The sequence below is a fragment of the Phacochoerus africanus genome, chromosome 11 (genome assembly GCF_016906955.1).
Source record: "Phacochoerus africanus isolate WHEZ1 chromosome 11, ROS_Pafr_v1, whole genome shotgun sequence".
Taxonomy (NCBI): Eukaryota; Metazoa; Chordata; class Mammalia; order Artiodactyla; family Suidae; genus Phacochoerus; species Phacochoerus africanus.
In genome coordinates, this window is record NC_062554.1 from 50,641,770 (window position 1) to 50,655,920 (window position 14,151).

The 14,151-nt window shown below is 40.6% G+C and overlaps 1 protein-coding gene across 9 annotated transcripts in view; it reads left to right on the forward strand.

Moving 5' to 3' along the window:
* Window positions 1-819: 819 nt before the first annotated feature.
* Window positions 820-14,151, forward strand: part of VWA5A (von Willebrand factor A domain containing 5A) — a 30,415-nt gene continuing 17,083 nt past the window's right edge. For 7 of the 9 annotated variants that reach the window (XM_047752534.1, XM_047752539.1, XM_047752537.1 and 4 more), the window contains exons 1-10: window positions 820-880; window positions 3,290-3,347; window positions 3,467-3,669; window positions 3,967-4,189; window positions 4,308-4,483; window positions 4,777-4,891; window positions 8,864-9,030; window positions 9,271-9,359; window positions 9,575-9,719; window positions 11,868-11,947. In XM_047752534.1, coding sequence (XP_047608490.1) covers window positions 3,305-3,347; window positions 3,467-3,669; window positions 3,967-4,189; window positions 4,308-4,483; window positions 4,777-4,891; window positions 8,864-9,030; window positions 9,271-9,359; window positions 9,575-9,719; window positions 11,868-11,947 — 1,241 coding nt within the window. In that variant the 5' untranslated portion in view covers window positions 820-880; window positions 3,290-3,304. Of the gene's footprint in view, window positions 881-1,386; window positions 1,785-3,289; window positions 3,348-3,466; window positions 3,670-3,966; window positions 4,190-4,307; window positions 4,484-4,776; window positions 4,892-8,863; window positions 9,031-9,270; window positions 9,360-9,574; window positions 9,720-11,867; window positions 11,948-14,151 lie in introns of those variants that run through there. The other 2 variants (XM_047752536.1, XM_047752535.1) reach the window with 2 other exon arrangements.

The following is a 14,151-nucleotide window of genomic DNA, read 5'->3' on the forward strand; positions in this document are numbered from 1 at the left end:
TTACTATATATGTAGATCATATCCACTAAAATGTACTGGAGCTTTTAGTTACCAAAGAGGTAACTTTGACATCCCCATTTTACACAGAAGAGAACAAACTCAGAAGAAATGTGCTGCAGCAAATCCACAGCTGAGACCAAAATCAAACTAAGCCTTCCATACACATTGTATATTCTGTACCTGCTGCAGATTCTCATCAGTAATAGGACCTTTTCTTTAAGCCTCATGTTTAATAGGTCACTTTGAAAGAAAGATGATATAGCAAGCTGATCATTTCCAGTGTCCTTTAGCCAAGAAAATGAGCACAGATATTCTCAATTACTTACACCGCTAGCTCCTCAAACATGATTTTACACTCACAGTGAAAAACCCATAAGTGAACCATGACTCGAAGACTTGGTGCATTGCCCGGTTCCTCATCTTCCCTGCTTGCATCTTGGGACAAGTGACTCAAATTAGAGATGAGGAGTCAGTGATATAAAGCAGATAAAGTTCACAGCCTAGCACACATCATGCCTGTGGTATTTAGGTCTATTACAGAAATATGTAGTTTTTGATATTTTTGATGTTAACTGTTACAGCATTTTCACTTGGGGAAAAAAAAAAAAAAATCCCTTCCTTTGGCCTGTCTTCTGATTGTTCCTTAGCTGAGACCAGGCAAAAGAGAAAAGCGAATATTCTGAAGTTGTAGCATTTTCCCTTGATCCAGAGAAAAGTGAATGTTAGAATATTTGTTTAAGAATTTCCCATCGATCCCTTAGTCACATAGTTGCTACTTTATAACCGGTCCCTGGGAGGGGGCGGGTCTTCCTGGAAATTTTGTCTGCAGCAGTTTTCTGGTGCAGTGACTCAGAGTCCTCAGACCTGCAGGAGGAGGGAGGTAAGGGACCAGGCAGCCCGAACTGGGGCTGCGTCATACCCCCTGCCCATGAGAACTAACACCTGCCCATTCTTACTCCCTTTCCACACCTTTAAATCATTTGGGGCTTGTTTTAACTGCAGGCCTACGGTGGGGAATCTAGTTCTGGAATGCGATCCCCTGAGGGTTTCCGTGGCTTTCGCAGTTCAGGGGAATCTTGGTGGGGGCAGGGGATGGGGGGAGAGGGAAGGGGGATTTAGCTCTCTCCAAATAATCTCAAGACCTGTCTTCCTACTTTACTTCTTTTTGGAGCTTTGAGCCTTTTCCCTCAGTTCCCCCCACCTCACTCCAATTGGATTGCAGCTCCTGAGCTCTTTTATACAGAAATTCAGGACCGACTCTGATCCCTTCCGTTAGTATTTGGAGGCTGAAAAATCTGAGCATTTAAAGATTAAATCACTCTCCAGTTCTATCCAAGCCCTACTTTTCACCCACTCTCTGGGTCCCTCGTTCTCCACTTCTCCCTGCAACAGGCTGCAGGGGTGTGGCCCACTGCGCCACCCTCTCCTCCCTGTCCCTGCTGTGCCAGGACTTCTGGACTCCCAAGGATCTGACAAATGCGCACCCCCCTGGCTCTCTGAGCCACCCTCTCTACTCTCCCAGCTGCCTGGGATTCAAGGCACTGATCTTTGCCAGCCCCCGTGGCCATTCTTTGCCCACCTGTTGCTGAGTGACTTTCTGAAGTGCCCCTTGAAGGACAGAGAGCTGATTCTGTCACAACATCGTTATACTGGGAAGGGGGTGCAGAAAATCAGATTTCTCTCAATGAGGAATTTGTCCTGCTGTTAGAATCCGGAAAGAAGCTTGTCTCGTTGTAGGAGACGTGGCCTTCTGCTTCTCCCTCCCCATCTGAGAACCAGCCTCGGTAGGTATTGCCTGCCCATGGGGCTTTGGTTGCCTGACAGTGACTTCTTCATCTATGTCATTCCCTGCTTTCAGCACCCTGCTGGCATTACTAGAAATTCTTCCTTCTCTAGCCCCAGTCTGTTCTACTGGGGAACTTACCCCAGTCCAGGGTCTGCATGGAAACCTGCCCCACCTCCGCAACACTTGACCCCCTCCCAGCTGCTGCATGCCTCTCTGTTTCTGTCAAATTGTGAGTCATTTTGCCACACAGAGTTTTTACCCAATTGCTCAAAAGACAAACGGACTCTGGAGGGAAGAGCCTGTTTTATTGACTCCAATTTGTGGGGGTGGGGCACAGTGTATAAGAAACAGGATTGTTGGGTTCAGAATAGTCCAGGGCAGGCTTCCAGTGGTATAAGGGCCAATGACTAGGACTAGTGCCATCTGTTGATTTTCTGGATAAAGAAATCAAGTGAATTATAATCTATGTACATAAATTTATGTTATTGTATCACATGAAATGGTTGTTTAAGATTGTAAAATTTGGAGGATATGTTTAGAATGGCCTGATTTAAAATAGAGGATATGTTGCATACCATAGATATATATGAATATCATATATATATATATATATATATATATATGAATATCTTAGACAAGGGAAATCAACAGTGGTTTCAATTACGAGCCTCCTGCAAAAAAAGTCACAAGGTAATTGCTCCATGTTATGGGGTGCATTTTTTTCAATTTTAGAAAGGGGGATATTTTGAATCAAGGAGTTTCCTACTTGCCAGTGTCTGAATAGCATGACCCAAAGTTATCACAGAGATCTCTTTAACAAGAGTAACAACAATGACAGGAACAATACTAATGTGTATCAGCATTGATTAAAGCTTTCCTATAGGCCAGGCACTATTCTAGGAACTTAACATGGATTATTTCATATGTGTATATACAGTGTATGAGTATTATGGTTTTCATTTTAGAAAGAAAAGATAGGTTCAGGAGTTCCTGTCATGGCGCAGCAGAAACGAATCCAACCATGAGGTTGCGGGTTTGATCCCTGGCTTTGCTCAGTGGGTTAAGGATCCAGCGTTGCTGTGCGCTGTGGTGTAGGCTGCAGACACAGCTCGGATCTGGCGTTGCTGTGGCTGTGGTGTAGGCCAGAGGCTACAGCTCCGATTAGACCCCTAGCCTGGGAACCTCCATATGCCGCCAGTGCGGCCCTCAAAAAGACAAAAAAGACAGGTTCAGAAGAGTGAAACTAATTACACTTATTCAATATATCTAAGGAGTGGTGTATTAAATATGCTTTTGAAAAAAGTGGAGCCAGAGTTTGATCAAGCCTCAGAGTGTTTCAGAGATTTCTTGTTTAGTGGGTACTTACTAAATCTTTTGCCTTCCCCACCTGGGTCTGGCATTTAGAGGTCTCCACTATTATGCTGGAGAGAAGCACATAAGGTTCTGGTACTTGAACGGATAATCCCAACACGTCCCTCTGTTCACAATATATCTTTTCCACAGTAACCTTGTGTCACCATGGTGCACCTCTGTGGCCTCCTAACCTGCCAGGAGGAGCCAGGTAAGCCTGATTCGGCACTCCTATTTGCTGTTGCATCCCTGGCACCTAGCACAATGCCTGGCCTGCCGAAGGCATTCTGTTAAAGTTTGGTGAACTTTTGAACTCTGGTCTATCCCCAGTGCCACTGAAGAGCATCTCTGTGACCTTGTCCATTTGTGAGTTTGTGGCTGGTGTGTCTGCAACCTTAAACTATGAGAATGAGGAGAAAGTTCCTTTGGAGGTCTTCTTTGTATTCCCCATGGATGAAGACTCAGCTGTCTACAGCTTTGAGGCCATGGTGGATGGGAAGAAAATTCAAGCAGAATTACAAGAGAAGATGAAGGTACTAGGGATAAACACATTCTCTCCTCCCTCCTTTTCCTAATGATGCTCTTCAGGACCTCTAGCAAATGCAACTTCACCAAAAAAGAAAAAAAAAAAATGCCAACATGCTTTCTTCTACTGCCTTCTAACTGCTATTTTCCTAAAATCATTTGGAGGGAAAGTCAGTCAGAGGCACTCAAAGTATAGCTGTGAACTTGGCAAGACCAATCATAGCCCCTTCCCACCAGTCTTTTTTTTTCCTGTACCATTCGCACCTTCATCAACCATGTCCTCTTTCTTTCACTGTTCTCCTTAGGCACATTCCAACTATGAGAATGCCATTAGCCAGGGCCAGCAAGCCTTCCTATTAGAGGAGGACAAGTGCTCCAGGGATGTCTTCTGCTGCAACGTGGGGAACCTCCCCCCTGGGTCAAAGGCAGCGCTCACCCTGAAGTATGTGCAGGAGCTGCCTCTGGAGGCAGATGGGGCTCTGCGCTATGTGCTCCCAGCTATCCTGAATCCTCGATACCAGCTCTCTGGTGAGTGTTCTTTCCCTTTGAGTACTACTGGTGGGTGGATAATTGAGGAAACCCCTTCAAAGTATAGGGTGCTCAAAAGTGTGGGAAAGGAAAACAGAACTAATGTCACTTTTTGTAGGTGGGCCTGAGGACAGTTGCCTTAAAATGAAGGCTCCCGTCGTCCCTTTGGAAGACCTGCCCTACACAATCAGCCTGGTGGCCACCATCAGTTCCCAGCACGGCATTGAGAGGATTCAGTCTAACTGCACCTTGAGTCCCACTGAGTACCTTGACGATAAAAAGACTTCTGCTCAGGTAACTCATAAGAGACCATTATTGTTGCTGGTACCCCTTTTCTTTAGAACCTGACCTTGGTCCATTTCTTCCTAAATGGTCCTTACTTTTTCTTCTTAACGCAGAAGGAATCACACTGTGCTCCTTCTTCATTTGCCTTTAGTCACTAGGGCCTTCTCTCCACTCTTGCCCCAGTATGAGCTCCTGATCATACTCCCTCCTGGAAGAAGCGTGTAGCCCTGGGGTCTTACCTCAGCCCCAGGCAGCAAGCAGTGATAGTTCTAACATGGCTTCTTTGCTTGTGCCCACCTCAGGTTTCCTTGGCTGATGGACACAAGTTTGACAGAGATGTGGAACTGCTGATTTACTACAGTGATGTGCATACCCCCAGTGTGGCTTTGGAGATGGGGAAACCTATGCAGAAGCCAGGTATTTTCTTTCTCCCTTCATAGGCAACTCCTAAAGGGGTAATTCCCTGTTGGGAATTATCTTCAGATTACTTTCAGTTTTCTTTCTTCTATCCAGTAGTGGGTAAAACACTGAAATAGCTTACATTATGATGCGTAAAAATGTTTGAATATCATGAAACAATGAATATCATACAGTTATATCTTCTAGCCAAATTTAAATGAATCAGTAGGTAATTGAACAAAGGACATGAATAAATCACAAGATGAAATACAGTTAGTTTACAAACATATGTGGCAATGATCAGTCTATACAAATGCAAAATAAAACAAAAATAATAATGTAACATTTTCACTTTTCAAGTTATCAAAGATTTCCAAATCTGATGATGCCTCATGCTATTAAAAAGTGTGGTGAATTTGGCACTCAGAGCTTGCTTGAAGCAGAATAATTTGTTATCAAGCTTCTGAGAGGAAATGTGGTCAAATGCATCAAAGTAAATATTTATTTTGGTAATTCCATCTTGGGAATCTTACATAGGAAAATAAACCTAAATACAAATTTAAAAATGCGCTGAATGTCCTATAATAACATCAAAAATTGATAAACAATCAAAATGTCCTACAGTGGCTAAATTCACTATGTTCTAGGTATTTGATGAGTTATTATGTGGCTTCTAAAATAATGTACATTGACACATTGAAATAATATGAAAAAAGGCTTCCAAAGAATGTTAAAAGTGAATTGTATAAATAGATGCCACTAGGAAATAGCCTATGCATTGGGAAAAACATTTGAAAACACAAGAACACTAACATAACATTGTAAATCAACTATATTTCAATAAAAAAAATTTAAAAATTAAAAATAAAAGCACAGGAAGTATGTAAGTAGTAATTGTGATTGAGTTAAAACTAAATTTATTTTTACTTTTTAAATCTAGTAAATAACTTTTATTGATTCATACACTTTCATGTAATCTCACTTGGTATTCTTTTTTTACTGTGGTAAAATTTATAGAACATCAGCTTTACCATTATAATTTTTGCATGTACAGTTCCATTACTTTAAGCACATTCACCTTGTTGGGAATCCATCACTACCATCCATCTCCAGAGATTTTTCATCTTGCCTTAATTTCCTTACTTCTCAGACTATGTTTAGTTCCTTCATATTTAGTTTATGACTTTAAGTAGTTTGTGACTTCTTAAAGTTTCTCTTATTTTCTAAATTTTCCTTAATATATGTGTACTTTTCCTTGTCATTATGACTGATATTATCCATGTCAGTCTGTTGTTCTGTTGGGCCTTTCTGGACTGCCAGGCCACATGGTTGCAGGGACCATGACACCCAACTGGAGGGATGCTGCTGTTTCACCCTTGGGGACAGTCATAGTCAAAGTCCTATGGATTGAGTTAGGCCAATAACTCTTATATAACTACAATAGCTGTGAAGATAATTCCTGGTAGCTGATCTTCGATACACCTTTCTTCTCTGTCACTGTCCATGTTGGGCCAAGGTAGTTCTATACGTGGGCTCACAAACTGGTTCATCTCAACATGCTCTCACTTGTTCAACCATTTTTCTTGGGAAGATGCTCATGCTAAAGCCATTCAAGGGGCCTCCAGCCTCAACCAGGTGTGCAACAGCTCCTCTTCCAGGAAGCCCCACATTCTGTCTTTGTACATGAGTTACCTGGTTTTGTCCTTTCCTTTTAGGAATTTTCCCCCTTGAGTGCCCCTGAAATCCCCCCACAACAGTGACCTGGTCTTTAGTCAGGATTATTTTAGTCTCCCAGAGAAGGTTTTATAATGTTGGCCCTCAAACAATGAGGGTTGAGATCTTGAGCCCTTTCCTTCCAAGAAGTTCCCTTGGCCCCTGGGCAGATTTCCTCATCTGTTCCCTTTGACCAGCCATAGGGACATATATAGGCCATTAGGGGGACATCACAGGGGCAGCTTTTAAAGTCCTATGAATCCTTTCCAAAGGACCATTCAAATCTTGCTTTCCAGATCATGTATTTGGTCAAGATGACTTGTCATTTCCATCCACACAAAGAAGCAAATGGCAACTGACTGCTTGACTCACTAAAACCATTTAGAAATCTGCCAAATGAACCATACCACTACATAACAGAAACACACAGCATATTTTTGTAAAACTTAGAATGTACTTTCCATATTAAGAACATGACATAATTTAAAAAACCATATTTATAATTTAATAAAAATTGCACAAAACAATGTATAAATAATGAAATTATTATTAAGAGCTTAATTTGAGCTGAGCCTTAGACTGAGTTCCTTCTGGATATTATATCACATAACCCTTAAAATAATCTTGAGAAAGGTATTACTACCTGGATTCCATAGATGAGGAAACTGAGGCTAGCAGGCAGAGGAGCTAGGGTTTGAAATGTTTCATTTAAAGAAGAGGAAGCTGTGGTTCGTGGAGGTGAAAATAACTTGAGCTATGCCAAAAGAATTATGGTGGATAATACATATATATATATAGTGCTTCCTGTGTACCTGGCATTGTTCCGCAGTTTAGATATATTAACTCATTTTGCTGTCATGGCAACCTTTCTGACTTCTCAGTACAGTGCCAGTCCTACTGCAAGCAGGTGTCTCTCAGAATGGAAAGGACCCTACCTTGCCTATTAAAAAAAAAAATAGGAAAAAGCTGTTCTTCCATCATATATCCAGAGACTTGGATTGTGTACAAGTTATTTTTTGAACCAATGTTCTATCAAATATTTTCTGAGCTGTACCCATTTTATTTGGAAGCCAATTTGGTTATTGAGGTATTCCACAGCTAAGAGATTAAACTGAGCCAGGTCCTGTGAACATTCTGAATCCCAGGGCTACTGACAATTTAAACCTGTAATCTCAGAAGCACTTTATAAAAATAGGATATTAGAATTTAATTCTAAGTCTTCTTATAGTCTCTGAACAGAAAAACTAGAGTTGCTATAACCCAGCCACTTTCATTTCATCTCCTGCATCTGTTTTCACTTGCTTCTCAAAACAAACACAGCTATGGCTTTCACAACTTGGTGACACAGGCTAGGCTCCCCTGGTCTCTTCCACATTACTGTTTGGATGATGCTAGTATTAGAGTCCAACACGTATTCAAGTGTTTCTCTATCTTTGTTCTGGAGAGTATCAGTAAGTGGTTCATACTAAAAGTAGATGGATTTCCTTGTCATGTATGATACTTACTATACTCTCAGCTCTTGTAAACTGTCAACATAAGAACTGTCCACATGAGCATCATTTTTTCAAATGATTAAGACTTAAGGACCCATGTAATACACTTTCCATTGATTTGACTTCAGAGAAGTTGTTTCTGCAGATAAATTAACTTGATTCTTATGGCAAATATTGGGACATTTTAACTTGGTATATTTCACTCCTAGCTTCTAAGAGATTAGCATCCAGGTATAGTGTTTTAATTATTGCTTGTGTGTGTGGTAACCTCTACTTTCTTTCTTCTCTTTCATATCTGTTCTACTTCCATATGTTTTATTTTTCATTTTTTTTAGGTTTTATTGAAGTTAATTTACAATTAGTTAATTTACAATTTTGTGATAATTTCTGCTGTACAGTAAAGTGATTCAGTCAACAGTAAGTTATATTTATAACTTACCTCAAACCCTTTGCCAGAAGATATGGTATAAAGATGAAACTATTTGAGATTTGTATTTTCTCAGCTCCTTATGAAACTCAGTACAATTGATTTTGGGGATCTTTAGGATTCTTGAGTTCCCTTTTGTCTTACAGCATCCTTATCTTTTTTAAATGAATTTTATTATATTTATAGTTGTAAAACCATCATCACAAACTAATTTTAGAACATTACTATCCCAAACCCCCAGTCCCCCCCCCACCCCCCGGCCACCTGTTGCCTTTGGTACCCATAAGTTTTTCAAAGTCTGTGAGTCTGTTCTTTTCTGAAAATAAGTTGATTAGCATCCTTATCTTTTCTGAGTAGATTCTTTGATGGGAGATCCAGCTGCAATGGTAAGTTTCTACCCAGATATCCCAGAAGCTGAGCCAGTTACCTGTGGAGAATTTGTCTTCCTCATGGATTGCTCAGGAAGCATGCAGGGCCCCATGAGCAAACAGGATAAATCTCAGTCGCGCATAGATGCAGCCAAGGTAAAACTAGTTTCTTTTTTTTTCTGGTCACTTGCTCAAGTGGGAATGAATCTCGGGGATTAAATCAGGGTCCATTTGGAGCTACGGGTCTGTTTCCCATCTAAGCTAGCTAACATGGCCACTCTGAGGCGAGCCTTGGAATATAACGGCCTGGGAGGCATGAAGAGGGCAGAGGCCATTTTCAGGGGTCTCTGTGACTGAGGATCCCCTTTCTCGTCTCTTCACACTTTCTTTCTTCAGGAAACACTAACTTTGCTTCTGAAGAGTTTGCCGATTGGCTGTTACTTCAATGTCTATGGATTTGGATCATCTTATGAAGCTTTCTTTCCGTAAGTTTCTAGAAAGGCTATAGAGAATCCACAAAACTACTTTAAAGAAAGGACTAGATTGTTTAAGGGGTTATTGCAGAATTGATTCAGCATTGGATATTTCAGAGAAGGTGGTTTACCTTAGCTCACAGTTCAGGGACTCACTACTGGGCAATGTCCAGTAGCCATCATTTCACTAGAGGTGTTTGTTTGTTTGTTTGTTTGTTTCCCCTTAGGAATAGTGTGCAGTACACTCAGCAAACCATGGAGGAGGCCCTGAGGAGAGTTAAGCTTATGCGGGCTGACCTAGGGGGTACGGAAATCTTGATACCCCTCCAGTTCATTTACAGAGGACCTTCCATCCCAGGTCACCCCCTTCAGGTAAGAAATGGAACAGAGCCAACAGGGGAGGCAGGGAGAATGAAATCTCTGTTCAAGAATCCAAAGGTTCTAGGCAGCTCCCACTGTGCCACAGCAGGTTAAGGATCTGGAATTGTCTCTGCAGCAGCTTGGGTTGAAGCTGAGGTGCGTGTTCTATCCCCAGCCTGGCATAAGTGAGTAAAGGATCCAGCATTGCCACAGCTGTCATGTAGATCAAACTGTGGCTCAGATTAGATCCCTGGCCCAGGAACTTCCATATGTCATGGGTGCGGCCAAGAAAAAAAAAATCCACAGGTTCTTGTTAGTTATCTATTCATATGTAGTAGAGTGTATCTGTTAATTCCAAACTCCTAATTTATCCCTTCCCCCAACCATTTTGGTAACCATAAGTTTGATTTTCAGATCTGTGCATTTGTTTTTTTTTGTTTGTTTTGTTTTGTTTTTTTGTCTTTTTGCCATTTCTTGGGCCGCTCCTGTGGCATGTGGATGTTCCCAGGCTAGGGATCCAATTGGAGCTGTAGCCGCCAGCCTACGCCAGAGACACAGCAACGCGGGATCCGAGCCGTGTCTGCAACCTACACCACAGCTCACGGCGACGCCGGATCGTTAACCCACTGAGCAAGGGCAGGGATCGAACCCACAACCTCACGGTTCCTACTTGGATTCGTTAACCACTGAGCCACGACGGGAACTCCCTTGTTTCTGTTTTGTAAATAAGTTCATTTGTATCATTTCTAAATTAGATTATAGTACAGGGAACTCTACTCAATATTCTGTAATAATCTATACAGGGAAAGAATATATAAAATGATTCACTTTGCTGTACCCCTGAAACAAACACAACATTGTAAATCAGGTATATGCCAATAAAATTTAACACTTCCCCCCCCCCCCCCGCAAAAAAAAAAAATCCACACAATACTAAAGAAGAAAGGAGAGGGGGAAAAAATTAGAAGCTTGAGATTAACAGATATACACTACTATAGATAAAACAGATAAACAAGGTCCTACTGTATAGCCCAGGGATCTATATTCAATACCTTGTAGTAACCTATAATGGAAAATAATCTGAAAAAGAATGTATATATATAAAAGTATATATATATATATATATATATATAAAAGTGTACATATATATAATATATATACATAAATATATCACTTTGCTGTATACCAGAAACTAGCACAACATTGCAAATTAACTGAACTTCAACTAAAAATTTTTTTTAAAAATCCATAGCTATGATCCTCATTGTAGGATTGTTGAACTATGGTATGTAATATAGCCTTATATAATAAAGAGAATAAGACAAGAGGCGTTTACTAGAAGTCCTCTTCCTTCACCCCACCTATGGACTGCGGACGATGGAAGCTCTTTGTGGAGTGCCCCAGAAGCCTTGGATGCAATGAGAAGGGAAAATGCTAAATATTCCCCAGGTTCTGAATAGACCGTGTGAGAGCATGGTGCCCATGACAGTGGAACATTAGAAATCTCATGCCTGGGGAGTTCCCGTCATGGCGCAGTGGTTAACGAATCCGACTAGGAACCATGAGGTTGCTGGTTCGGTCCCTGCCCTCGCTCATCGGGTTAACGATCCGGTGTTGCCGTGAGCTGTGGTGTAGGTTGCAGACGTGGCTCGGATCCCGCGTTGCTGTGGCTCTGGCGTAGGCCGGTGGCTACAGCTCCAATTCGACCCCTAGCCTGGGAACCTCCGTATGCCGTGGGAGCGGCCCAAGAAATAGCAAAAAGACAAAAAAAAAAAAAGAAATCTCATGCCTGGAGTTCCTGTCCTGGCTGAGTGGTTAACGAATCTGACTAAGAACCATGAGGTTGAGGGTTCGATCCCTGGCCTTGCTCAGTGGGTCAAGGATCCAGTGTTGCTGTGAACTCGGGTTAGGTTGCAGACACGGCTGGGATCCCGCGTTGCTGTGGCTGTGGAGTAGGCCGGTGGCTACAGCTCCGATTCTACCCCTAGCCTGGGAATCTCCATATGCCGAGGGAGCAGCCCTAGAAAAGACAAAAAGACAAAAAAAAAAAATCTCATGCTTGTCTGAAGAGTCTCTGGAATAAAATTGTTAGGTTTTCAAGGGCAACTGCTGGTATCTTTAAATAAACTGCGAGACTTGATGAATGTCTTCTTTCTACAGCTTTTTGTCTTCACAGATGGAGAAGTTACTGACACATTTAGTGTAATTAGAGAAGTTAGGAGCAACCGTGAAAGACACAGGTATGAAGAGAATGTGATTTCTGGGTGACAGGACCCAAGTAATGTCACATGTAACCCTGTACCACCTGATACCAGTGTTGACAATCATTTCAGAGGACAGAACAATTCAAGAATTTTAGTTTTACCAGCTGACAATATTTTTTTATATACTTCCCCTTCTCTACTAAAAGAAAAAAGTAATTTTATAAATAACATCAACAGCACATCAAAATCATTTTCTTTTGCTCTTTCTCAATCATAAAGGGAACAAAAATTCAACAGTAAGATTTTTTTTTACTATAAGCATTTTTTTCAAAGTAATGTATACAGAAAACTACACAACTGTAAGTAGACAACTGGAAGAATTATCAGAGTAATCAACAAGTCAGGAGCTAGAAAGTTTCTAGTACCTCTCCTTTTATACCCTTTTCCATCACATCCTGTTTTTCATCACCCACTTTTTCTTCTCCAAAGGAAACAGCTTTCCTGACTTAGAGCACCATGGGTGATTTTTGCTTATTTTTGAATAGAAACAATGAGTTATACAGTATGGTTTTTGTTTCTGTCTATTTTGCTTCTTTTCCTCAGCAGTTTGTTGAGATTAGTACACATTTTATATTGGAGCCATAATTTTTATTGGTATATAGTATTCCATGAAATGATTATATTATAATTTACTTACTGATTCTGCTACTGATGGACTTTGGTTTGGTTGCTAAAAACAATACTTCTTGGAGTTCCTGTCATGGCTCACTGGATAATGGCCCCAACTAGTATCCATAAGGATGTGGGTTCCATCCCTGGCCTTGCTTGGTGGGTTAAGGATCTGGTGTTGCTGTGAGCTATGGTGTAGGTCACAGATGCGGCTCAGATCCTGCATTGCTGTGGCTGTGGTAGGGGCTGGCAGCTGCAGCTCTGATTCAGCCTCTAGCCTGGGAACCTCCATATTGCCACTAGTGTGACCCCAAACAAACAAACAAACAAAAAATACTTCTATGGAGTATTCTTGGATTCTTGTACATGCATTTTTTGGACATACACATGTATATACATATACATGAATGTATAAATATTTATATAAATGTATATTCACTTACACACACACATATACACAGTGCATGGTTGTGTGATTTCTTGGGAATGCCTAAATCATTTCCAAATTATTGTACTGATTTAATACACACCAGGATTACCTATGAAAAATTTGGCACAGTTTGTCTTTTAATTTTAACTAATTTTGTGGGTCTGCAGTAGTGTCTCATTATGGCTTTAATTTGCATTTCCTGGTGACTACTCAAGTTGAGTGCCTTTTGATATTTATTGACCACTTGATGTCCTTTGGTGATCTTCAAGTCCCTTTCTTACATTTTTTTTTTCCTATTAGATTTTTTTTTTTTTTTAACTGAGCTATTCTGTTGTCTGGGTACAAGTGCTTTGTTGATATATTCTAGAAATACCATTTTATGTTTGGTAGCCTTCCTTTTAACCCTCAAGATGGTTTCTTTTGATTAATAGCTGTTCTTAATTTTAGTATAGTTTACTTTTTAAAATATTTTCCTGTATGCTAGTATATGTTTGTGTTCTGTTAAAAAGGCTTTTCCTACCAAAAGTCATGAAGCTATTTTCCTATGTAATTTTCTGTAAGTTTTGTTATATTGTATTTTACAGTTAGATTTACAGTTTACTTGGAATTTATTTTTGTGAATTATGTGAGGTAGGAGTCAAAAAACAATTTTTTTTTTTTGGCTTCCCCATGGCATATGGAGCTTCTGGGCCAGGGATCACATCAGAGCCACAGCTGCAAACTAAGCCACAGCTGCAACAACACTGGATCCTTAACCCATTGTGCTGGGCCAGGGATCGAATCTGCGTCCCAGTGCTCCCAAGATGCTGCTGATGCCATTGCACCACAGCAAGAGCTCCAGATTTTTTTTCTAATGTGGATATCATATTGGCCTTGTACATCTTGTACATTTTATTATAAACTTGGTTCTTCACTGATGTGCAGTGCCATTTTTGTCACAAATAAGCATCTATACATGTGGGGATTGTTTGTGGATCCTTTGTTCCATTCCATTGGTTTCTTTATCTAGACATGTGCCAGTGATACACTATATAAATTAATGTTACTTTCTGATAAATCCTGATTTAAATTTTGTTCTTTTTCAAGGCTATCTTAGGCATTTTTGACTTTTTGTAGTTTATAATCAGCTTATCAGTTTTTA